This window comes from Trachurus trachurus (assembly GCF_905171665.1).
Source record: "Trachurus trachurus genome assembly, chromosome: 11".
Classification (NCBI taxonomy): domain Eukaryota; kingdom Metazoa; phylum Chordata; class Actinopteri; order Carangiformes; family Carangidae; genus Trachurus; species Trachurus trachurus.
Window position 1 is genome coordinate 18,540,519 of NC_139904.1, and position 27,127 is coordinate 18,567,645.

The 27,127-nt window shown below is 40.2% G+C and overlaps 1 protein-coding gene across 1 annotated transcript; it reads left to right on the forward strand.

Moving 5' to 3' along the window:
• necab1 (N-terminal EF-hand calcium binding protein 1) lies at positions 1-25,968 on the forward strand. The gene is made up of 13 exons (XM_083981719.1): positions 1-96; positions 2,204-2,228; positions 5,104-5,212; positions 7,300-7,325; positions 7,629-7,726; positions 12,845-12,981; positions 17,039-17,160; positions 18,200-18,276; positions 19,244-19,291; positions 22,434-22,546; positions 23,296-23,373; positions 24,337-24,428; positions 25,276-25,968. The coding sequence occupies exons 1-13, from the start codon at positions 7-9 to the stop codon at positions 25,302-25,304; spliced, it is 1,044 nt and encodes a 347-aa protein (XP_083837845.1). The 5' UTR covers positions 1-6; the 3' UTR covers positions 25,305-25,968.
• Positions 25,969-27,127: the final 1,159 nt, after the last annotated feature.

Below are 27,127 nucleotides of genomic sequence, written 5' to 3' on the forward strand. Positions count from 1 at the left end.
TCTGTCATGATGGATTGCTCAGAGGAGGTTCAGTCCGTGTCTCAGGAGCCCAGCGCTCAAATGGAGCTAAAGAAGGGAATGTCGATCTTCATTGATGTAAGTAAAACAATGTTTAATGTTTAACAAGATGAATTGATACTCACTATTAACGCTGAGGTAACCGCGCACCTTTTGATTTTTGATTAAGTTCAGAAACTTAAATCTTATTAAGGACTTCATTCCAGAATAATTTATTGCCTGTGGTAGCAGAAAAAAAATGTAAAACTATAATTTCATCTTATTGATTTCATAGAAAGCAATTAATTTTAATTTTAAAATCTCTGTCAGTGAATTTAGAGATTTGCTGAAGGTTTTTTAACACCTGAGTTAATATGTATGTGTAATGTATGCAGGGTTCAGAGGGTTCCTTGTAGTAAATTAATTTGACAAGCCTGACCAGAGATTTAAATGGGTGGCTGGTTATCTGGGAAATGTGTAATTGTTGAAAACCAAATGTCAAGTTAATAAAATGGTGGAAGACCTCTCATTTGATAGAAGTCAGGGTGATAACCTTAACAGGCCAAATCAGATTAAATTAGGCAAAAATATACAGACATTTAAATCGAAAAAAGTTGGACATTTGTTGTTGGTAGGCTAAGCTGGGGATTCACTGTAAAGTCTTATGATAAATACGTATCTGTGGAGCTATCTTCCAGTGTTTCTGCCTTTTGAGCTTTCTCTCCCTTGCTTTATGCCATTGCTTGTATCTGCTACCTAATTATATCCCCCCTCATTCCCACACATATCTCCGCCATAAACCTGTTGGCTGCCTTCAGTGTTTGAAAGAGACAGGAGGGGATGTACTCATGGGAGCAGAGATTTATTAAAGGTGTGAAGTCGTATCCAACACATCAGATGTCTCACTGATGTTGAACAGGGGCTTCATCCTCCAGCACTGACTGACAGTGAACAAAACCACTGCTTGTCTTCTTCAGAGGCGAGCTGGTCCGCAGAGTGTTGCTTCTTCTATTTCTTGCAGCCTCAGTCTGCTGTGTGTCATATAGCTCCATACATTTCTTACGTCCTGGTTGCATGTGTTGTGTCTCTGTGTGTTTTTTCTTTATTATTTTGATGCTGTTGTGGTTCCACTTTTCCAAGCAAGTCTAATAGAGGCAAAAATCCATTCCTAATATTAGTTTAATTAATTAATTTACCTCATTAATGAAGGTTAAACAAGTTAATTAGAATGAGATGATATGATGAGACCCAGCTGAGTTATCAGTGTGAGGGGCTATCTGAAACGTAAATGTCATTTGTATCAGTTAAGAACAGGAAGAAGAGCAGTGCTGTGGAGGAGTACATAAGGCTGCAATTGATTAAATCTTTCACTATAAATTAATCTACAGATTATTATCTTAATAGATTTACTGTTTGGTCCATAAAACTTCACAGAGACAGTGAAAATTGTCCTCAAGCCTCAGCAGTCTCATAAATCTCGATAAGTAACCTAACATAGTCAAAGACAATTGAAAAGCTACAGTGCATTTGCTTGAAGATGGACTTAAATTACTTATTACTTATCGCCGATTACTTGCTTATTGATCGACCAATCAATAGCTGCAGTTCTGGATAAAGAAATTTGGACATATTTGGGACTTGATAAGCAGTGTATTCATTCACTCCTTACTTAGCTGCTCAGTGGCCCTGTAGAGATGAATAAACATTGTACTGAAGTCAATTGACGGGTGATGAATGAAAGATGAGTAACAGGTAACAGCTGAGACCGGGAGTGGGTGTGTTTGGGAACTGGACAACAAAAGGAGCAGCAAAGACTGATTATTCAATTACCACAAAAGATCATTCAGTCAGATTTAACCTGCAGGCGGCGATAAGTAAATATATCCAGAGCCTGTTCGGATTCTGTTTCACAAGTGCAAACATGACGAGAAGAGAAAGTGGGCAATGCTATTTTGAGGTTGGTGGTTTGAGCCTTTTAAAGCTGATGTGGTCATTGCCACTCTGCCTTTCATCTCCTCTGGACTGTGGGACAGCTCTATCAATAATTTAATGACACGCTGCTTTTGAGTGTGATCGATGATCCTCTCACACACACACAGACACAAACAGACACACACACACTCTCTCTCACACACACACACTGCTTTAACTTTGATGATGTGAAACCTTTGTTGACACCCTCTTTTTTTTCTATCTCTCACTGCAGATTTTACGGAGAGCTGATAAAAACGGTAAATATTGCACCATCCATTTCCTTTCAAACTCACACAAACGCACTCTCATCTGTATTTGGGATTACTTCAGCCTCGTTTTTTTTCTCCTATGTGAAAAATATGTACAGCACTTTCTCAATGGAATTCTGATCATGACTCGCTGCTGATACTCTTTCAGTTTCTATGGCAACAGGAAACTGACCATGCCCACTGATGTTCAGTATATTAGACCATTAGTGAAGAACCAGAATGGCTGAACTAGAGTGGTTGTTTGCCTCTGCCACTAGTTACAGGTTACAGGTTACAGGTTACATGTCTGTTTAGCAATAATCATATAAAAATTAACAATTTGTTTGAAATCTTATTGATATTATCAATTATCATTAAGTCTTGTTTTCTGAAGTGGCCTTGACCTTTGAGCACCAATTTGATCAGTTCATCCTTGAGTCCAAGTGGACATGAATGCAAAATGTTTGAATTGTTCTCAAGATATTGCGCTCACAAACCCCAAATTATCTTTTGTTAAATTATTGTGAGCTCAACCTTTGACTACCAAAATCAAATCACTTTGTCTTTGAATCCAAGTGAACATTTATACCAAATTTGAAGAAATTCCCTCATTGCGTGACGCCTGAAATCTAATTAACTCTTGCACGAGCCTAAGTGAATTTTTATGCCTAATTTGAAGGGATTCCCTTGAGGAGTTCTCAAGATGTTGCATTCACAAGGCCAAACTTTTATCTTTTGGTAGGTCACCATAGACTTGACCTTTGATATCTGACCTTTAGCCACTAAAATCAAACCAGTTTGACTTGGAGTCCACGTGAATGTTTTCACCAAATTTGAAGAAATTCCCTCAAGGTGTTGTGGAGATACTGCGTTCACTAACGGCCCAAACAGCATTTTGTGAGGGTCACTGTGCCTGAGCCCAAGTGGACACTCGTGCCAAATATGAATACGTTTTTGAGATATTGTATGAATGAGACACAGACAAGAGATAAGACAATACAGTATGTATATCTCTGTCTTCGTCACCAGCACGTATATGAAAACGTCAAACCAGTTGTCAGTCCACACTTAATGAAGAGACACAGCTGGAGCTTCACGTGCATTGTAAACATACAAAAATACACAGTTTGTTGTTGACAGCAGGAGTGTGAACACATGTATCTGTCATTTCATCTGTCCTCAACCTACATCCTCTCTAACAAGGCAGAAATGATGTGAAATAACATTGTGGATTTCTGACTTTTTATGGGGCTCAGACCTCGCAATTTAATTTTCTGGGTCTGCTTTAAACATCCAGACGCAAGCTGTTACGTGTTCTGTGCTGACAGCTGGATTGGTATCTCGTCTACCAGATGTGCATGATAAACTGCCGCTAAAACACGATAAAACACATCCTATACAGATGTACCATTAGAGGTGGTGGTGTATGGATTGTGCATAGCTTGTAAGCTAATAAGCATATTCCTAAAAAAGACAAACTCCTCCCTTGAGTTTCTGGCTGTTTTTGTGAAACGCATTATGTAGCCAATAGCTACATTATTTACCCTTTCTGAAATGCAAAAACAATTGTGTAATATATCTCTAAATGATACAGTGGGAGATGTCATTTGATTCTCTTGCAGTAATGTGTATAATCTTTCAAATGGACAGTTTTCAGTGGGAGAAGAAACCAAGATGCCTCTATGGATGACTCATTTTCATACAATAACAACGTTGATGCACTTATAGTTTTTTAATCCAGAGAAATTAAATTCCCTCTGATGAATGAAAACTGTAATCCTAAAGACTCATTCATCCTAAAGTCATTTCCACTGCATGTCTGTAGGCTATAAATCACATATTTATCCTACAGACGAGAAAGAAGACCAAATGTATAACTGTAGGCTGAAACTATGATTTGTAACAAACTTGCACATGATGAGACACGCTTTCACAATAAAAGTGCATTGTTGATATTTTTCATTGTTGGACTCACATGGTCACTCCACACAGTTTAAATCTTTGTTATAGAAGGAACTGGAATCAGGTTTTATCTGCTATGTAAACAGGCACCCTGATAATACACATCCTGTAGCATGAATTTTAAACATATTGAATATAACTGATCAGAAATAACCATTCTGAATACACTACTCATACGGTATGACATGCTTCATTGTTCATTAAGACCCTGCCCCACGCTGCTGCGAGTGATTTGAGGACTTGTCATGCTGCAAGATAAGAAATCATCCAAATTGTTTGTTTTTAGTGTTGTGCAAACAGCAGCATTTACGTGTCAAATCCGTTCCAAGATTATTTCTGAGCTCATCGAGAGTGAGTCACCATGTGCTTTACTTATACGTGCATGTGTATGTGTGTGTGTGTGTGTGTGTGTGTGTGTGTGTGTGTGTGTGTGTGTGTGTGTGTGTGTGTGTGTGTGTGTGTGTGTGTGTGTGTGTGTGTGTGTGTGTGTGTGTGTGTGCTCCACTTGTACATCTTTCAAAAGGGACTCATGCTCACATCATCTGTAGCAGCACGACAGTCACACTGAGCCTCACGCCGGCAGCAGGTCAGCAGTGAAAATGTAAAGATGGAGCACCTCTGTCTCACGAGGAGACAAATAAATGTTGTGTCTGTGGATAAGTGCCTTTATGCCCCAGCCACATGTTACCACACCAACCTCCTAATGCAAAGACAATGAATGAAGTGTGCTGCTGACCGGCCTCTAGTCCTTACACACTCCTCTTCCATCACACCTATACAGACTTGTCTGTGTAGGACTCGCCTGTGATTTTTGTCAGGCATGTTTAAGGAAACGGTCACTTCACCTCACAGTGCTGCTGCCGCCCTGACTGAGCCGTCCTGACACCTTGCTGACAAGTCGTGTTTGTGCTCTGCCCCCCAGACGACGGGAAGCTTTCCTTTGATGAATTCAAAGCCTACTTCTCCGACGGAGTCTTGACAGCGGAGGAGTTGAAGGAGCTCTTCCACACGATTGATACCCATAACACAGAGTGAGTCCGTGAAATGTTTTTTATTTTATTCCACTGAGGACAGAACTGATGTATCGATGATGGTGGATGTCAATGAGATGGATCACGCTGTGGCCTCTCTAGTGTCCCAGCTGTGGGAAGCTGGTGACATCTACAGTAGTTAATTACTTGCATCAAGTTTCTTTGTGGAAACAGTGAAAAGATTTGCAGGTATAATCACTGCTGTTAAGTGAAAATGATCTAGACATGTTTTCAAACCTAACTGGACACACTCAGTCAGCCATGATGTTTAATAATGTTTGTTTTGTTTTGTTTAGCATTGTATACAGAACAGTGTGTAGCATCGAAAAAGAAAGTGGCTCTTGTCAATATAAAATATTCAGTGGAATTGAGCCACATTCTGATGAGACCTCTATTTATTCATAAGCTCAGTGTTGTTCAAGTGATGACAAGCAGGCCAAGATGTGAACAGAACCACTCCAGGCAGTGTGGCTGTGTGTTATCTCTCTCCAGGACACAGGAGACTCGTGTCAAACAAATCTCTCAGTTCGCCCGTCAGCCTCTCTCACATTTGTATATCTTATACAAAAGGATTTAAGATAGGCTTGCATACATACGTATATGCAATACAATGTTTTCAACTATAGTTACTCCTTATATCCAAGCCTAACTTACCCTCACAACCATCATAAACAACAAAGATACCAGTGTAAGCATCCCTCCAGCAATTGGTCAGAACAACTTAACTATTACAACCATTTAGAATCCACCACTGATTTACCAATTTAGTTATTTTATCCTTTTTTTTTTCTTTTTTTTTTTTTACTGTAAATGACAATATAGCTTTGTTTTTGAGAGATGCCATATAAATAATCATTATTATTAGTCTTACATGGCAATATAACTTTACTTTCCATGTCCCTACTCAGTTATATCCACCCGATCCAAAGGCTCAAAAAGGAAACCTAATTACACACCATCGCTGCTTTGCATTTGATGTGACTTGCATTCAGTGTCTCATTAAATCAGTTAAATGAAAGTGAATATTGATTATGGCGCTTGTGTAGCCTTGTCTGTGAGACTCGTTCCACCTCAGCAGCTGAATTCGGCTCACAGCCACATGTAGGAGGCAGGGAGATCACTGTCATGTCAAGAGAGCAAACACAGAAGTGACTGAAACTAAATGAACACCCTGTTATCACGGAAAGACCAATTATTATCCAGTTATATTGCAGGTAAATAGTACTGCTGGTCTGATGGAGGGTTGAGGCTGTATTTTAGTCAAGTCAAACAGTTGGAGAGGGGGATCAGTCTCTGAAGCTGCTGTCTCCGTCCAACAACCTGTAGATGACTAACAGAGGAAGACTAAAAGTCTGCAGCCATGCTAACTAGCTACAATAACAATTGACAGTACAGCTAGAGCTTTTTAGTCTACAGTATTACTCAGTTTAGAGTCTAACCTCTGTTTTACCTCCTCTGTTCTTGTGTGTCCTCTGTGGCTCTAAGTGTTTTCTCCTGTTTGGACCAATTGATTGCTGCAGCACTTCCTCCCTTGTGAACGACAGTGAGAAATACAGTTGTGTCATTCCCCAGCCTCATTCACTGCTACACTGACGTCTGCTTTGTGTCTCTCCAAACTATCTATGAAGAGGATACAATTATTAATTGTCTATTTGAAATCTTCCCTCAACCATTTCAGCCTCACCCTCTTCGTTTGCTCTTTTTCTCGTTCTTTTTCTTCGTCTCTCTTGTTCAGATGCTTACGTGCACACACACACACACACATACTCAGACCTCACTGAGACACACTTTGACATTCATCATCACAAACAGCCAGATTTCCTCAAGGGTTTCTGTTGAAGAAGTTTTCCATCAGGTGACCAGTGCACGCCTCTGGGGTCGAAGATGCACCTAAATTATTCAGTTATTTGTAACGTATTTTACTCACTCCCATTTGTCATCACTCTCTGATTCATGAAATCACTGTCTGCCCAGGAAAAGTTTTGCAGCGATAAAAGATGAGTCTGTTCCCCTCCTTTAACCTTGGAAATATCAGTTTTTTTTGGAAATCCTTTTTTTCTAAATCTCTCTCATTTTCTCTTTTTCAGTAACGTGGACACTGATGAACTCTGTGGTAAGTTGCATCTTCATCCAAGTGAATACGAGGTAGGATTTTAGCAATGAGACGTGGTGCTGCTCTTCTTGTTTTATATAGTCTTTACCTCACAGTCAGGAGCACCATAGACCCAAATGCAATCTGACATTTCCCAGCATAAGGAAAGAGCCATGTTAGACATGTAGTGGTCACATGCTCTATGACCAAGCCCCTGTGTGACGGAGGTGTCACACCAGTGCTGCTTCAACAAAACACCTAAAGCCCTGTCCCAAATTATTTAACTAACAAAATGTTTCCTTTTTTTGTCTTAATGCTGTGAAGAGTATTTCTCCCAGCACCTCAGTGAATATGAGAATGTCCTCGCTGCCTTAGAAGACTTGAACATGTCCATATTGAAGGCGATGGACAAAACAAAGAAGGTAAGACCTGCATGAGCAAAGGATAAGCTGAGATGTTTCCTTTTGTTAAGCGTGTGCCACTAAAATTAAGATGCCTTGCCGTTCATTTCAAGGTGCATACATCACATTGACATCTCATGCCGTGCGCATAATGATAATAATAAGAGGTGTCTGATTTACTCACAGTGTGGCCTGAGTTTCATGCTGCAAATCTCTCCCAGCATGCGCCTGTGCTGCCCAGCTGGCTTCCTCAGATCTCCCATTAGTCAGATTTCCATTACAGAGCCATAAAGGACAAGCCAGGGCTCATTCAGGCTCCTAATGAACCCCAAGAACAAAACATGTTATGATTCTTTTGGGTCTTTTCGCCAACACAGACAAGGAATTAAATGGGTTGGGGCTGCGTTGCCAAACAAATACTCCTTTTGATCATTCTTATTAGCCTCTTGATCTTACTGTAAAGCTGAGTATTGTCAGTGAAGAGGAAAGGAGGGGTGAGGATGGAAAAGGAGGGAGAGGCAAACGGGCAAAGACGGAGGTAAAATGATGAGAGACGGCAGAAGGGAGAGCTCGTTTTTCTTTCTACCACCCTCTCTGTTGTGTCTCATCTGACACGTGTATGACATACGCTGTGAAGCTCAAATCGCCCCTCAGATCTGCGCTGAAACACTCGTCACACTGTGGCTCCTTCAGAAAGAGTGTGGGAGTCAAACCGCTCATTTGTCAGCGGTGGTTTTTTATTAGCACAGAAACAGTTTACACATGTCAACATCCAACTTCAGCACCTAAAAAGTGTGATGACACATGTCAAGTGATGACACTCAATGTGTGTGAATAAAACCAGTTTATACGTTGAAACAGACCTTTTTATTTTAGCAAGGTCGGACCTGCACACCAGTCAGTTACATGTGCCTGAAATTGTGCCTACATCTTTACAAAGGAACGAACCATACAAATACTTTTTGCAATCCCTTTGCAAGATAGATCATAGACCTCAACATGCGGCAAGCTGTGATGAGGTGTGAAAATCAAAATTGTACCTCAAATCACTCTCTGTTCTCCAACAGAATAGTTGAGAGCAGGAAGCGAGACAGCAGGAGAGAAAGAGGAGAGAAAGAGGAGAAATTGGAAATGCAGTGTGGACGTGATTTTAAGGTTTCTCTGTGGACTTTTAAAAAGCCTGAAGTAGGCTTTCAGAGAGTACACAGGAAAAACAGGACAAAGCCATTTTTTCCCCACTAACACTCTTCCAGCTGCTTCCTCACAGACACAGTATGAAAAGGAAATTTGAGCTTAGGTGAAAACAAATTGTTCTGCACAAATTAAGCAGAAGTGAGGAGTTACGGACCAAAGAAATTACTTTCGAAATTAAATTACAAGTGTGAAAAGAGAGACAAGATACCACTCATGTCTCCTGATGAGCCTCACTCGTCGTGGCCTAAATCACAGTTTCCTCTGTCATGAAGCGTGAAGCCACAAAATGAATCACAGCACAAGAAACACAAGAAAGGAGCAGGGAAACATATAATACACTCCATTTCTCTATTATCAAGCATTGGCTAAGCAAGAGGGAGAACAGATGCTGCATTAGTCACAGACTAAAGCTCAGTCGTCTCAGTTGAACTCTATATGTATTTGAGTGGGTGGTCTCTGGCTGGGGATGTGGGTGAGGGGGCTGGCTGTACGTGTGATAGGTGTTTCTTTGTGTGTGTATGAGCTAATTTGTGTGCTGTATGTGGTTTTGTGTGCATGCGTCAAACATCCATGCACATGTGCGGGGGAGCTGCGACAAGAATGTGTTTCTAAATCAGAGCCAGATATACGTATCTGTTTGGCTACGCTTCTATTTTGCATAGATATTGATGCCAAAGCTATTTATTTATCTACATAACCTCGCTCACCGGCTTTAATTCCAAATCTTTCTGAGCAGGTCTAAAGGGTTTCTCTCCTGTAGACGGGGGAAGATGACTGAGCACTCCCAGTTCACAGCTGCAGAATTAGTTAATTATGAAACATTTTTCATAACACCAACATGTTTAATACAGGGAAATAAGAAATACTAAACAGAGTAAGTGGAGATTACACGTGATTAAACTGGCAGCATTTTCACATTGTTCCCACATGGTCATTTGAGATACTTAATGCTGCTAAATGGTGAAATCTTATCATGTAATTTCTAAAAAACTAATGAAGGAACGTTCTCATTGAAGTAGCTGGTGTAACCCAGGTCCCAGTTCTCATCATTTGAAGATGGTCTCTTTGAAACTGTTTCTCATGTCATCATGAGATGGCAATTTGCAGGTAAAAGGGTTTAGTTGTGAGTGAGGTCAGGGGCATGTGGTGAAAACAAATGTGGAAATCAAGATGAAAGCCTTCAACAAAGCAGTCATTTAACCTTTTGACACGGTACTTGGTGCACTCACATGCATGACTCAGATACTATAACAAAAATTTATTTATTTGGGTAGAAAAGTTTAAAGAATCATAGAAACTGGCATGCACGTATGGAAAAAAGTATGCACAATTTATTGGGCTATGGATAAAGTAAACAGTTACACGCTTTCAGCCATCCTCAGCGTGTAATCAACATTATATACAGTATATACTATATATATTATATTATTGTAACACCTGATATAATGCAGCAGCGAGGAGTCATCAGCATTAAGTCGGTTCACCATGTGTGTAACCAATGAGTCGCCACTCCCAAAGGAGGAGGGATGCACAAGGTCACGTAACCCGACTGTCCCAATAAATGTTCAAAATACAAGACAAGTTCAAACAAACAAAAAGTGCTCTCAAGGATAATAATCAAAGTCGCCTACAAAACAAAACGCTCACGAGGAGGAAAATTTAAAATCAAAAACACACAGAATGAGGATAAAAACAACAAGTGGCCTGAGTCAGATTGTTCCCCCCAATGTAAACAGAAAAACACATAAAATCTGATCTTTTCTATTCAGATTTGGGCTACATATGTGGTTCAAAATCAGATCCATTTTTTTTAAATACTGCCAGCCACTACAGATACTTGATAGCTCCATCAATACAGGAGACACAAATGAAAATCAATCAAATCAAAACTAACACAAAACTAGATTCAGACCTGACAACATAAAAAAAACCTGACTTGGACACTTGACGAGACTCATGCAAACTGAACAAGACAAACTGGCAACAAGGGAGACAAGGGAGAAAAGGACTAATAGGCATGAGGTAGGGGAAAACAGGTAAAAACCAATCAGGGACGGGGTTGACAATCCTGAAGGCGGGAAAAACACACAAAGGGAAAAGGTCAGGGTCTGAAACGAGAGGGAAAAGGTGAGTACAAAATAAAACAGGAAGTGCGAGACGAGACTAGACATGAGTGACTAAACTTAAAAGTGCTCATGACAACAAAGGACTAAACATGAACATAACTCAAATGAACACCCTTGATGAGACACCACAAAAATGAAAGATGGAGCAAAAGGAAAGTAAAAATTGGGCAGCTGTTTTTGGTGAGGTTGAAACACACACACACACACTCATGCACAAAAGTACAGATCACAGGGGGTAATCTATGCTCAGATGGTAGACAGGAGACTGACCTTTACCAGTTTTGTCGTGACTCACTCTCACTCAGTAAATGTGCATGCATGTGTGTTTGTGTGTTGGGTAACAATCACAATGTCAGAGAGACTCAAAATGAACAAAAAGCAGAGATTTTGTATATTTTGTTCTTATCTAACCGCAAGATGAGGTCGCTCACATTTTAGGACAAGCTGTTTAATCTTTGATCAGAGATGCTGCTGAGAGGACCAGTGAGAAGAGCCGGCGACTAATGACCTGCTCTGTATTCTGGAGAAGCTGCTGAGAGTTCGGCTCTCTCCCTTGAAGAGCACAGCTCAACATACTATAATTAGGGTGTGTGCGTGTGTGTGTGTGGCTGACAAACTCATGCAGCTTTTAAAATCGAACCATCTTCATTGTACTTTTATAAAAGCAGTAATTACCCACAGACAAAAACACAGAAATATATTCAGTTTATCTCGCTCTCTCTTTCTGTCTCACTCACACACACACATGCGCGCACACACACACATTCCTAGTCATGCATGCATTAGGCACTCTCTAATCTAACTTGTATTGACGTTACCTTTCAAACCTCTCATTGTTCGAGAATACAAACAGATGTGCTGCTGCTGCTGAAAACTGCAGGAGAGCAGGTGCATTGTGCAAACAGTGAACTCTGTTGTTCCCATCATCATTTGCTCCCCTTTGATTAGATCCAAAACAACATCAGCCCTCCTGCTCGGGTCCATGCGTATCAAATGATGCCTCTACAGAATCACAGAATGTCATTCAGTCTGATGTTTTTGTTTTTTTTGCTCAGGATGTTATTTTCTTGGGTTCAATTTTGACTGAATGTGCAGATGATTGTTTCACGTATATGATGTTGCTTTTCAACGTAATAGAAATTCACCACAAAAATATGCAGACACCTGCTGCAGCACTCAGACACAAGATCCACGTCTGGGAGTGTGAAAAATGGATCGACTGATTACTTGAACATGGACGGCGACAGTTGTATTGAACATGCAGAGAATTATCAGCCTTCTTTTTGGTCTATGTCACAAATGTAATATCTTTAAGCTCTATCTTTTATCTTTATCTTTGTTTTGGTTTGTTTTGATTCAACTGTTCAGTTTTTCAGATGCCTGCAAATATGGTGGCGTATACATGATACACCTGTTACATATCAACATATCAACAACACAACATACCCACAACTGTATAATGTGATAATATGTCAGTGTTTACAGTTTGTTTCACTCTTCTGTAAGTGGCCAAAATCTATTATTGCTGTTCTATATATAAATCTATATATTATTCCTACATTGGTGTTTGTTGAAAAGAACAAATAAGAAATGTACACCAAGGATCTGACATCTTCTTGCTGTTCCTCCTCTTCTTCTCCTCTAGTGCAGCACTGTAATGTAATCTTTTCTAAATGAATGATCTTGTTGGCATCTTTTAATTAGGCATGTCTGGGCACTGAGTGACTCTTGGCTTGCATGTGAAGCGTGTCACAACTCCCCTTGTTCTTCTCCATCGCCCGTCCTCCTCTTAATTCCTCCTCGTCGTCTTGATTGACAGGACTATCAGGAGTCCACCCACCTGGAGCAGTTTGTGACCCGTTTCCTGCTGAAGGAGACGACCAATCAGCTTCATTCGCTTCAAAGCTCACTCGAGTGCGCCATGGAAACCACAGCCGAGCAGACCCGCCAGGAGAAGTAAGAGCAAAGACCTCTCGGGTCCCTCTTTCTCTCTCTCACTCGCACAAACACACATGCACGCACAATTAGTCTTTAAACATAGACAAAATGCATTGCACAATGGCACCCATAATTACAGTTCTCACTGCTAGTCTAATAATGTTGTCCAAATCAAACTCTCTAATTTACATCTCATATTTTAGACCTAAATGAAGCTTTTATCAAAGGTGCCATGCAACAAAACCCTTTATTTATTAAAGTCACCTGCTCTTCACTGTAATCCAGCAAAAATCTGGACTCGATTATTTATTTGATCACTGCGCGGATACACTTCCTGTGGCGAAACATGGGCAGATGGAGGAAGCAAATAAAAAAAGGATCATTGTTAAAACTTGAGAAAAACAAAGGGCAGTATAACACACCTGAATACAAGGAATATGGACAGAACAAAAATAAAAACAAGACAGACAAGGAAGCCCTGAAAACATGTTACTGATGAGTAGAATATGAAACTATTTGCATGTTTATATACTGTATTATCTGACCTGCTGGTTTTCTGTGTGTGAGACACACGGATGATTAAACCTGAAGCACAAGTGGCTCAGTGTCTGTGTGTGTGTGCGCATAATGTAGTGTTCGATCAGTCTGATTGAATACTAGCCCACATCAGTTTTGTATTCAGAATTCAGGCATGCCCCCGGTGTGCTCGGTTCATTAGTAATAATGACTCACCAGTGTACAAGTGCACAAAATTCATAAGCGTGTGTGTGTGTAGCCTATGTGTGTGAGTCAATGGTGTATTTAAAGAATAGGTGGTGACGCACAATCTTTTTGCATCCCATCACCTGTCTGACTTCCCTGTTGAGCTGAAGCCAAACCAGTGATTTGATACTGACATGTGACAAACTCACAGAAACTAACTTTGATTATGTTCTTCTACCGCTGTCAGTCTGTTAAAAAGTAATAAATGCAGTTTAGTTTTCAACCCAAGTTAAAATCCAGTCTGACATCTTGACAGTAAATTCTGCTCTATTTATTTCCAGGTCTTTGTAATGGAAAATATTCTGTGAATGGGTCTCTAACTTTAAACAGAGTCAGAGACACCAACAAATTCAAAGTGAAATGACCATGTTGATTTACCAACAACCAACAGCACCACTGTCAGCTCAGCTCTGATTCACAACACATTACTTTTACTCATTAAATGACTATATCATTAGATATATTATTTGACTCATAGAAAATGTAGATGAATTAGTCATTAGCTTGTGTGTGCAGGGGTGAAATGGACTGGTTTTGTACTGATTTGCATGTAGATTGGACTGAAGTTGCTGCTGAAGACTCAAACTGAGCTGAACAGTGATGCATTCAAATGCATATGTACGAACCGATACATTGTCAATAAGTACAGTACAAGTCTTTGAGCTGAACTCAGTGAAATGTCTGAAATGAGTAGCCAACTTAGTTGGCTACTCATTTCAGCCAACTTAGTTGGCTACTGTAGACAGCATGTCCACATCAGCTTTATGTGTGGAGGTGAGCAAGAGTTTAACTTTTAACTCAGCTCATTTCATTCCCTCTTTGCTGCGTACAACCACCATGATGCATTCGATCGCAAGATCGTTGCAGCTCGCCCCTCCCTACAACGGCCCAACCTTTCAGTGTTTTCACACAATATGAGCTGGTTCATGTCAAGCAGAGCCTGACCTTCTGTATCCAAGGCTCTGCCTGTGTTATGTTTGTCCACAAGTGACAAAATCATGACATACTATTTCAATATTTCTCAAATGTAACTGCATTTCAAAAACTCCCAGCAATATTAAGACATGTTTTTTGCATGAGTTCAATTTAACAGGATCTCTGTAGGAATCTTTGTTCTCTCTGTCGTGATCTTCTCTCACCATCACCCTGTTGACACTTACTCTCAGAGGCTGAAAATGATGGGCTTGCATAATCGATATTTGAGTCATACAGACCTTTTCCAAACTCGTCCTTTCTTCCTGTCCTCTTTTTACCTCCTCTAAATGTCTCTTTCTTTCTATTTCTCCTCGCGTGTTATTTCAAAGTGTTACTGCCCCTCGTTCCCAGAGCAGCTTCCTCTCCTCCAGCAGCCGTCTCTGAATTGCCACTCTTGTGAAAGCCCCTGGTGCCTCTGAATGCAATCACTCTGTTCTTCCAAACATCCAGAGGATCTGGCTGTTTCTCTGGAGGCTTTAAATAGGTTTCTGTGGTCAGATATATAAATGTGTGAGGTGGCTGCCTGTGGACAAACTGGAGCTCATACTCATGGATACTTGGCGTGATGCAGAAGCATAAATGCCTGACGGAGACAAATCTTTACTGCATGAAGCATTGATAAGTTGTTGAGTAGAAATGTCTCAGTGATTACTTCCTAGAAATTAGGATGGCTTTAAAACTCAAAACATGAACAAAAAAAAAGTGGTTCATCTTCTTCACCATCCACCAATTTCAGCCACACAGCTTTCTCCCCAGCTCTTAACCTCCCACTTTCTCCTTCTCAGTTGACATAAAAGCTGTGGGTGAACATGATAATGGGAAAGCTCTATTACCGATCTCAGACAGCTCCTGCAATTAAAGTAGCTACGTAGCTCGTAGCTGAGAATATGAGTCACTGTCAGACCAAGAGACCCAACCAACTCCTCCTGCCACCAAGGGTATAGATATGTTATACAGTGCGTTACGATACATAACGTTACATTACGACACACTACAATATGTTATACGATACAATACATTACAATTACGTACGTTATACGTTATTTATGAACAATAGTTATAGGACACAATATGTTCAATATATATCATACGTTACGTTATCTCCGATTACATCTTTATACAATTTTTGTGGACAGTTTTTTTGTTTGTTTGTTTTTGTTGTGTCTGTTTTTTTTGTATTGTTGAGAACATGTTTGTACGATGAGTTCATGTTTGTCTATATGTTTGGACCCCCTCGAAAACGAGATGATACTGTACATCTCAAGGGGTTTATCCAAATAAAGAAATTTCGGACAACAATAAAATATCTTATGATTACATTACGGTATGTTACTTTATGTTAGGATACCATCTGTTACATTACGATATCTTAAGTTATGATAAGATATATATTACATTACAATACGTTACGTTACTGTACAATACAATATCTTACGATATGTTGCATTACCCAACATTATGTTACCTTTTGTTACATTGCAATACATTATAACATGATGTGATATGTTACAATATGATATGTCATGTTACGTTACGTTACGTTGCGTTGCGTTACGTTACATTATGTTACATTATGTTACGTTACATTACGTTACTGATAGTTAGATGGTGTCCATAGGATTTAAAGAGCCTGGTCAGTAAATCTTGTTACCTCTGGTCACAGTGAATATCCTGCAATGAATTTCCATGAGAGAAGAAATGAAAATATGAACGGTTAAATAATGTCAAATTTGGCACACATGTAAAGACTAAATAATTAACAGGACCTGTGCAAAAGATGTATAGATCCGTTTGGTGAGCTTTTTCACCCATGAAAAATAATAATCACTACATTCACACACACATACTGTATGAATGTGTGTGTGAATTCACCTCCACACACACACACACACACATCCCTGCAGTCACCCTGAGGTCTTATCAAAACGTGGGGCAGAGCAACTTGACAGCAGTAAGACAAATCTTAGGTGATGTCTCCCTGCGGCTGCATGTACCTTGTCACTGGCATTAGACTCACCCTCAGACCAACACGACAAAGCCGAGACACTAAAATTTTTACTCCTGGCTGTGACGTATGTATGTACATTCATGAGGTTGGGCATGGGCATGTCTTGTCTTTGTCAGCTGATAGATCTACTGAATATTATATGAATGTTATCTTTCATTCTGGGGCCCATCTGTTATATGTTGTGTGCAGTGAGCTGGATAAACTGAACAAAAAAGTCATTGATGTGAATTTTACACCATGCAGAGTGTGTTCACAGTAACAGACATTTTTCTGAAATAAATGTGCTAAAAATGTGACATCAGAATAACTATTGTTATGTTGTGACTGCAGACAGGGCCCACTGAAGCCAGAGGTTTTGTCCATCCAGTGGTCAGGTCGTCGCTCCAATCGGAGGCTTCAGAGGAACAGCAGCCTTTCTCCCAACAACCCACTCCTCAGTCTCATCAATTCAGGTGAGTTCATACAGTATATACTGTATATATATATTCAATACTGAGTTTAAATAGCCAAACATCACAGGGCTCTGTTCAAATCTAATTTTGTTTCAGTGCATTGTTGTTGTTTTTTACAGAGCCTCAGTGTTGAGAGTTGCAGCTGCCAGCCGCAAAAAGGCTGCTTGGCCAGTGTCACTGTGTCTCCACGGGCCAGAGAGCAGAGCACAGGCGGGGGTGGAGGGTCACTTAGGTGTGTGAGAAAGAGAAGTGAGAGACAAAGAGTGTGAGAGAGAGAGAGTAAGAGCTTAAATAGGATTTCAAGGTGTATGTTTCAAAAGCCACTGGATTCTGTGGCACTTTGCCGGTGCTCAGCTGTAGGTTAGAGGTTGAGGGGATGAACATGTTTAGAGAGAGTTTACTATCTTTTTTGGTGATTTTCTAAGGTGTTCCTTGTCAGGCTTTTGGGGATACGGTCCATTTGAAGCCATTAGACATAAAGTTTAACCATATTTAACACCTCAAATCAATTTTTAAAAAATGGTGCATTGATTTATGTACACTAACAGCAAAACTATGTAGCCTACTAAGCAGTTTAGTATCAAGGACATAGTATTACTACTAAAATCATAGACATGCCAAAGATATGTATAGAATATAATGTGTGTTAGAAAACTATTGCTGCTGCTGTCATGAGGAGGTCTGTTGCTTCTTCAGTGCTACTTAACTCTGTCATTTTTCCATTACATCTGCATTACTACACTAGATTTGGTTGCAAGCAGATCTGTGAATAAACTGCACAGCCTCTATAAACTTCGATTCGATTCAACCCTTAAAGCTTTTCTATCGATTGGCATGGTCGTGTGTTGCACAAGATGAAAGGATAAGTCGAAATGCCTTCTGGGATACCACCACTATTTTAGAGGATTCAATTGACACGATCAATGGAGGAAAGTGTGTTTAAAATACAGTGGAGGTTTGTGGCACCTTTCATCCCCCTCACAATTTGCAGTTAACTCTCTCTGTCTGAAATCCATCCTGCTCTCGGTGTCTCCTCTAGGTGTCTACGATGAAGACAGCCAGTGGATGATCCAGGTCAACAGACTGCAGAAGCTCATCGACCGCCTAGAACAAAAGGTGACTTCCTCTCTTTCTTTGCTTCCCCATTTCCGACCTCCATCTGCCTCCTCTCATCACCGACCCGGCCATCTGCTCTTTACATCCCTCTCTCTCTCTCAAACCAACCACAAATCATGGCAAGTGCATTCGCACCAATTATCAACTAATTAGCTCGGCCCAACAACACCCTCCCACATGCAAACACATACACATATGTGCAGTGCACAGGAAGTATCAGCTGCACAAAGAGCTGGTATATCTGCATGTGAATGTAGCGTTAAATCTGCTGTAAAGCTGTTGCAGAGTTCAGAATATGGTGCGACTTCTTTCTCTACATATCGACCTGAAAAAGCCTTATTGAATTAATTGTACATTACATTTTTTTATTATTATTATAGGGTTAGGGTTATTTGTCCTGAAGGGGCTCAAGGGGTGTGAAGAAAAAGCATATAAACACGACATCCAAAGTAAAAGTAAAGTAAAACAGAGTAAAACAGTACAATACAGAAATACAGAATTTTTTAGAAAGGTGCAATTGGGTCATTAAAGGTGCACAACACTTTATTAAACTTCTGCATTATATCGAGTGCTCCAGTTGTTTCTTTTGGGTTTAGTCCTCGTTGAAGTGACCCAATTGCACCTTTCTATTACCGGTCCTGTCTGAGAGCACCGATTCACCGGCTGAAGCGCAAGAGCACTCCTCCTTTTGGACAGAATTTTTTACTTGACCTTATATACAGCTTGGAACCACTTTTGGAAAACTGTATCTGGTGGTCTTAGTTTTTTTTTCCAGAGAGTTACTGTAGGATGAGAAGTGACAGAAGATATAAAATATTGTGACAGTCGTGTCCTGGAGGGGAGATACAGTCCCTCCTGGTGGCTGCAGAAAAGACTACATGCCATCATGGCTCCCAGCAAAAGACTACAAACCCCACAGCCACATCCAAGACCACCGAATCATATCATTGTGTATTTTCTCCTGCAGGAGATTCGCCTGGAGCCGGTGGAGGAGGAGGTGTTGGAGAGCAAATCGGTTAGTTCATCTTCTTCTCTACTGTTTTTTTTTTTTGCCACGGTGACCAGCTGTGTGTAACTCAGCGGTGGAGTAAGTAGTGCTGATCACCAGAGTCCTTACGGCCTTACTCTCAAAGTCTGTGACCACACTGATAATAAGTGTCATTGGTTGTCATAGAAACAGCAGGGATAAAACTTGTCAGGAGCATTTTCCCCCCCACCCGTCCTCCGTTGCACCGTCTTTATCTTTAATCTCGCTGTTTAAGCTGTTTAAGGTCCAGTGTTGAATTTTCAAGAGGAGGCTTGTAGGAGCTCACACACAGAGGTGAAGTAGAGAGACAGGGAGAGAGCTTTATTGCCCGTATCAGCATTTTTGCATTATAGCCTATTTATATTGACAGAATAAACACTAGGAATATATGCAGAAATATATTATAATATATAATATTTGCTTGTGTGTACACCTACAAGCAAATCAAGTGTCCTTAAGGCTAGTAATTGTGTACAGTGTGCAGTGTGTTTTCAGAGTGCACTGATTTAACCTCTTCGTCCATGTGCTGAAAACAAAGGAAGACTGTTATTGTCGCCCAAAACCTTACATCACTCATTTCATGGCTGAGAAGCTGTTGGCTGACTCAGTGACATTTACAGCAGACAAACACAAGCACTCATGGGAGGATTCTTCTTCAGCTCGATGGTCTCCATTGTTTTATTTTTAGAAATATTGAGGGACAAATTTAAGGTTACTACAGTTAATAATATAAGGAAAACGTGAATGTAAAATTCTAGTTTTACATATTTAGTAAATGTCTAGACAGTGTAAATACAAGACTCATAAATAGATGTGATGGGAACATGTAACACTGTCCACCACATGTGGCCTCATCTCTTTCCTCTCCAGGCTGTTGATACAAATGATGGGGCCGAAATTAAATCTATCGAACTCCGTCTGAATTAAGACAAAAGCAATAGTTTGAATTAAATTTGGGACAACAGGACTTCACGGCACCACTCTACACCTAATTGCTGCACTGCCCTATGGCACATGATGTTTCTAGGGCTAAATCTAACAGTCCTTTCCATTATTGATTAATCTGTTGTTTATTTCTTTGTCAAACTGATTCATCTTGTCTCTAAAATGACTAATACTGAAACACTTCCCAAGCTCCATAGTGATGTCTTCAAATGTCTCAATAGTTGCTTTTAATGTCAACCTATCAGTAATATTACCAATCGCCACTTTTTCCAGCTGCTTTAAGAAGATGAGAGTGCCAGACATTTTAATTCTGTCCATAATCATTACAAATAACTCTTATTCATTATTCAGTACCAATCAAACTGCCCATTTTTTTGATTAAGCTAGTCGTTATTTTGTCGGTATAATGAGAGAGAATATTAAGAAGTATCAATCACTGTTTCTCGGAGCCTGAAGCAAAGACTGTGTAGAGTTTACAGTGAGATGTGAAACAGAGAAAAGCAGAAAATCCTCACACATAGGCTACTACATATAATAATAATTAGATTTTTTTTTTTTTGTGAGTGACTTAAAAAATAATTCAAATCAAAATGAAATGATATTGTTGCAACTCTAGAGATTTCACATTAATTTCATGTGACATTTTACATAAGGAACGGTTTAGTGTCACAGCACAGAAGTGAAAAGAGCTGAAGCCGTGCATATGAATATTACATGTCACCGTCAGGACTCGTCACTAATTTCATGCAGACGTGAGAGCGAGTGCGTGAATGAATCAATATGTAATTACTTTAACACTGTTTGTCAGTGGGAATAAATGTGTTGTTGGGAGGAGAAACAGTAATGACCCACGGCACAAGACTGATAATGGTGTGTGTATGTGAGAGAGAGAGAGAGAGAGAGAGAGAGAGAGAGAGAGAGAGAGAGAGAGAGAGAGATTTTGGGCCCAAATTAGTCACTGAGAGAGTCCTGAGGCATTTTGTCAGTCACACACACGTCATTAACATACACACTTTGTACCTCAGGCCAACGGGCAGACCGTTCACTTCCTGTTCTCATCAGCCTCTCCGCCTCTGTCAACAATTCCTCATCATCAGCCACAGGAAATGATTAGTCTGCTTCCTATTGTCATGATTATACAGGTTTTTCCTGCATCTTGTTTCCCGCTGTTCACACCTTTATGTACGAGCAGCCGATGGTGTCGCCCTACGTACAACGGTATAAACACTGCAGCCCTTTCAGCTAATGTTAGCGAGCATCTATCTACCGTTGATAGATATTAAAGCTGACAGCTAAAATCTCACCGCCCAGAATAGACAAACTGTGTCGACCCCATCCCCCCAAACATTTCCTTATCAGACTAGTTTATGTTTCTACTTGTTGTTGTTGTTGTTGTTGTTTTTGAAATCAATACAGTAAGTTATTGCACCACAAGCTCCAGTCTTGTTTACATCTGCCTCCCCGTGACATCACATGAGATGGAGTATTGCTCCCCCTGGCAGGATAAAAAGGATAATATCATGTGATGTGCCATTAGTTTCAATTCTTATAATATGTGCAAATTTGAGATTATGTATGTGTGTGTGTGTGTGTTCTTGTACATACTACGTTGTGAGGACCGGAAAGAGTTTTTAACCAACAGAGTGAGGACATTTTTGGGAAGTGAGGACATTTTGGCCGGTCCTCACTTTTTCCAAGGGCTGTTTGAGGGTTAAGACTTTAGGTTATAATTAGGTCTAAGTTAGGTTAAGAGTAATGGTTAAGGTTAGGCATTTGTTTTGGATGGTTAAGGTTAGGGTAAGGGGCTAGGGAATACATTATGTCAATGAGTGTCCTCACAAAGATAGCTTTACAAGGATTATGTGTGTGTGCGTGTGATGCAAACTGATTTCAAAATCAGTTTAAGAATTTAAAACCACTGTAATCTGAGCCAGGCTTACTGTAAGAATCAGAAAAGATTTCTTTTTTCACAAGGGCACATAGGTTGGCAAGTTCTGAAAGAAACAGCTGCCAGAACTCAGGATTATTTCATAAATCTTGTAACAAAAGATTTGTGTCTTCACCTTCAAGTTGTGCTGAGTTCTCCTGAAACCCTGCCAGAAATGTTCTGAACACCCCTCAGCTCTGTGACCCGCCTGACCCTCTGTGTGTGTGTTTGTATGTGTGTGTGTGTGTGTCTTTACAGCACATCCTGGTAGTCCAGCGGCAGCTCCCGGTGCTGGAGGAGGAGCTGGAGGAGTTTCGTTTGGCTCTCAGACAGTACATGGACTGTGCCTGCGCCCAGACTGGGTGTCTACAGTCAGTTAAATTCTCTTTGGGCTTTTTGAAGTGGGTGTGAAAACAAAAATCAGTTCAAAAACAAAACCCATAAAGACACAAGTTTAATATCATATTCAGAGCTGTGACATAAGATTTTACTTCTTGTCATGTAGCTGCAACATGAAATATATTTCAAATGCTCTTACTTTTCTGCTCATATTGGAATAAATTGCTTAGATCATCTGAGTAATATAACATTTTAAAATTAATGTTATGAGCCAAAAACAATAGAATCTGAGTCACAACTGATCCTGTCAAAACTTAAACGTCCTCTGGTTTTAGTTTTGTCAGAAGGAACATTTTGCATTTTCCTCCTCTCCTGCCAAAATATCTTTATTTAACATTTAAACTCTGTCACCCTGATCGCTTTGTGGAAAACTTCAGCTTCAGCGGAACAAGCTGAATCACACATGAACACAATTCAACTGCCCAAAGGACAGTGTGACATTTACAGGCTTTGTCATGACCATTCCTCTTAAACACTCAGTCATGTTAATTCATTTTTTGAGTTAGAATATGAGATTAAAAATCTGTGACAAAACACTTTATAATCATGATTCGAGGGTGAAGCCGCAAAAAATTATTATGCGACATATCCACATTGCCCGCACTCACTCACTCACAGTGTGGAAAACAATTCAGACAGGGAGGCTGTGTTGGGGGACATGATGTAGCACACTAATTAGTGATTGCATGAGTTGTGCTCTCTCTTGTTTTGCATTCGGCAGCATCTCAGTTCAGCGGCTGGCAAATGAATCACGCTTCATTCTCTATGAATTCTGGGAGCACAACAATGTGTGGAAGAAGTAAGTATTCACTCGCACCATATGCATCATGAACAAATCACCACGGCCACATGAATCTCCAATTATTCTATTATAGTTTACTGCCACTGATTCTGTGAAGTTTTAATGAAACTAATTACTGCCTCATGGTTGTTTGCCTTCATCGCTCAGGCTATATCACTGTTTATCCACAATCAATCAATCAAGATACAAATCAGTTGTGTGTTATTTTGTCATAATTGCAGTGTGTAAGGTCCGACAATGTGTTTTGTGCAGTCACAGTGACCTTGACCTTTGACCTTTGACCTTTGAGTCCAAGCGAACACAAAATTTGGGGTTTCCTTCAGGGCTTCCCTGAGATATTGTGTTCACAAGACTGGGAGAGATGGACACACAGAAAAAGCAATGGGGGAAATTAAATTTGTTTACTGTTAAATTGCAAATATCCAAGCTGAATGATGTCATCACAAAGCAGATTTAAAGGGGAACTATGTACTACTTTTTCGCGGTTTTGGTCGCTTTTACCTCTACGGAGCTCCCCCCGACAGTTTCATAGTGCATGTTTTCACTGTCATAAAAACTCACAGCTAACCCTACTCCCTCCCCCCGACCATGTGCATTTGTTTTAAACAAAGCTGGCAAGAAGACCATCCATGGAGCGATGTCTTCTGAGGTGGGGAACATTAACAAGAGAATACAGATTACGGAGCGTGTTTGTATCATAGCGCCGTAAAACAGTCCATGTTTCTCATGAGACAAGATCTGGGACACCGGGTCGGAGGCTCTGATCTTCCAAGGGTTGGTTTTCAGCCAAGAGACGCGAGGTGAAAGGCAGAGAGCCTCCATTCTCCCCGTAATAAGTCATTTAATCATCACAATTTCTCGGAAGCTGTGTAATTGAGGTGCAAATCTTGCATAGTTCCTCTTTAATAATATATGAAGCCATCTATTCTGTCTTTTAATCTTCTCATTTCTTCTATCCAGTCACTTGCAGACCAACTACAGTAAAACCTTTCAGAGGGGGAACGTGGACTTTCTGGAAACTCCTGAGACCATAACCACCATGCTGGTTCCTGGTAAGAGCGTTCATCATAGCTCATGTACCATTCTCACCTCAAATCAAACATAAAATGAGATCAAGAGAGACACTTTACTCTTTGAGGGAGTTTGATATAGCATGTTCTTAACCTTTTAAAAAGTGAAACTCTTCAGCATCAAGCGACAACAATCAATGCCAAACACATGCTGTGCAAACAAACACTGTAAAGATGCAATGAGAGTCATTTTAAATGCACCAGTGTCATGCTGGGATGATTTTAAATAAAGCATAAAATATGTAAATGAAGAACTGTCATTATACATTTGTAATATGGGAAATTTAATGGTGTAACATTAAATTTGTGATGTAACGTGCCATTCTTCATGATGACTGAGGCACTCAGGAGGAAGGCCATGCGATGTGACTGAAAGCTTTGAAATCTAGGAGGTTGTATGTGTGTGCTTGTGTCAGTTTGCATCAATATTTTAATGTAGATTTAAAGCTAAGGAGCACTTCACATGTAGATAATCATCTCTGTCCTCCACATTTGCAAAATCAAATCAAAGACATTCTCATCACTTCTTCCTATTCTCTTTTTCCAGATCTCAGCCTGTATCTCTTTAAGTCACATTTGTTTTTCCAGAGCTGATGTCTTAATCAATTCCCTTTGTGTTGTTTTCCTTCTCTATTACAATGTATTGGTCTTAATTGCATCTAACAAGCACAACCCACTTCACATCCCCATCTGCAAGGACTCCAAGCAGAGGACAACGCTGTCAATTTGTCATAGTTTAATTGGACACACAAATACACAAACTACACAAAGTCGTTTTCAGTGTTGATGTGATGATGGTCTCTCAGTTTGTGATGTGCCTCCTCCGCAGCCTCATGGTGGGTCCTCAACAACAACTGAGACGAGACGAGCACCCACTGATCGTCACTGACAGGAGCGGAGAGCAAACAGTCACCTGTCAACACATCAGGAAGTCCACACAAATGCGCACACACACACACACACACACACATAAACACACCTACTAACTCAACACAACTCGTGAAGTCATGGTGATGTAGTCTAGATCTTATGACCTCCATGTTCTTTCATAGTTACGTGGTAGCTGACATAGCCTGAGTGTGTGTTAGTTTACACTCCTAGGTGACGCCTCGACGTCCTAAAAGCAATGACCTCATCAGATGGAGACTCATCTGATAATCTGACATCATCACTGTGTTTGAAGTGACATCATCATCTGCAGCCCGAAGTAAATCATGAGAGCTGGAAGCGGCGCGTGTGTGTGTGTGTGTTCTTGTACATACTACGTTGTGAGGACCGGAACGAGTTTTTAACCAACAGAGTGAGGACATTTTTGGGAAGTGAGGACATTTTGGCCGGTCCTCACTTTTTCCAAGGGCTGTTTGAGGGTTAAGACTTATTGTTATAATTAGGTTTAAATTAGGTTAAGAGTAATGGTTAAAGCCGGTCGTTTTGGCTAACTTCTTGTCAGCCGATGGAGTTATCCCCGCCCTCGTCCCTACGTCACCACATTCACGCGCATCCCTTGGCTGCACACACAGAGAGGACCGCCCCTTTATGCCGTTCTCTCTCCTCACTGGATAAAGGTTGTAGGATACAAGGAAAGTTTTCTCCTCGGCTTACAGCAGAGCAGAGTGACTGACAGACCCGTGTTTCAGACACTCATTTTCAAACACTCTATATAAGTGATTGCTGTCGGAAGATATAACTATTTAAGACTTATATTAACACAAACATTCCACTTACTTCTGCTTTAAGTTTAGGCATTTGTTTTGGATGGTCAAGGTTAGGGTAAGGGGCTAGGGAATACAGTTTGTCAATGAGTGTCCTCACAAAGATAGCATTACAAGGATGTGTGTGTGTGTGTGTGTGTGTGTGTGTGTGTGTGTGTGTGTGTGTGTGTGTGTGTGTGTGTGTGTGTGTGTGTGTGTGTGTGTGAGAGAGAGAGAGAGAGAGAGAGAGAGAGAGAGAGAGACGGATGGTATATTGGATCAACTGTAGCAGCTCATTAAACCATCATTCTGTTGTTTCTGTATATTTAATGTGTCAAATTTAGGCAAAGGTCTGTTGGTCATAAATAAAGACGATATATTGTTGTGTACACCGCGTGTATCTTTCTTTCTCAGTCTTATTGGAGAGATTACAGTCACAGTTTTAATTATGATAAATGAAAGGCAGGAAATAATTGGAGAGATTTTCAAGGATGTTCACAATCACATCTTTTTTTCAAATGTCAGAAAGAGAATTGATGACAAATCTAATTGAATTCGATTTCCTGGTGTGAAACAGTGATTTTTTAATTTGTAACAGCAAGCCAGTGAGTAACTAATCATCCAGCTCTGTGTATTTATGGTGTAAAACTGACTCCCAGTGTGTTTCCAACTTCCAGAGGCATTTTTTTTTAAATAATAGCACACATGCACCACTTAGTGGAAACAGAGCTGAACTGCAGCCGTACAGTTTTCCTAATGGACAGGAACAAACTATTCATTGATGACCACTAATGAAGTGTCAGCCAATTAATTCAATCATATTAACCACATCATCATTTTAAAGCCCCTAAAAGCTTTGCCTCACATCTGAATTACATCCACAACTGAAATCAAACACTGTGTGGATCTAATGTGCCATAAACATAAACAACACTATTATTTGGTTAGTTTGTTTCTGTAAATTGATTAGTCAGACTGGTTATGGTGGCT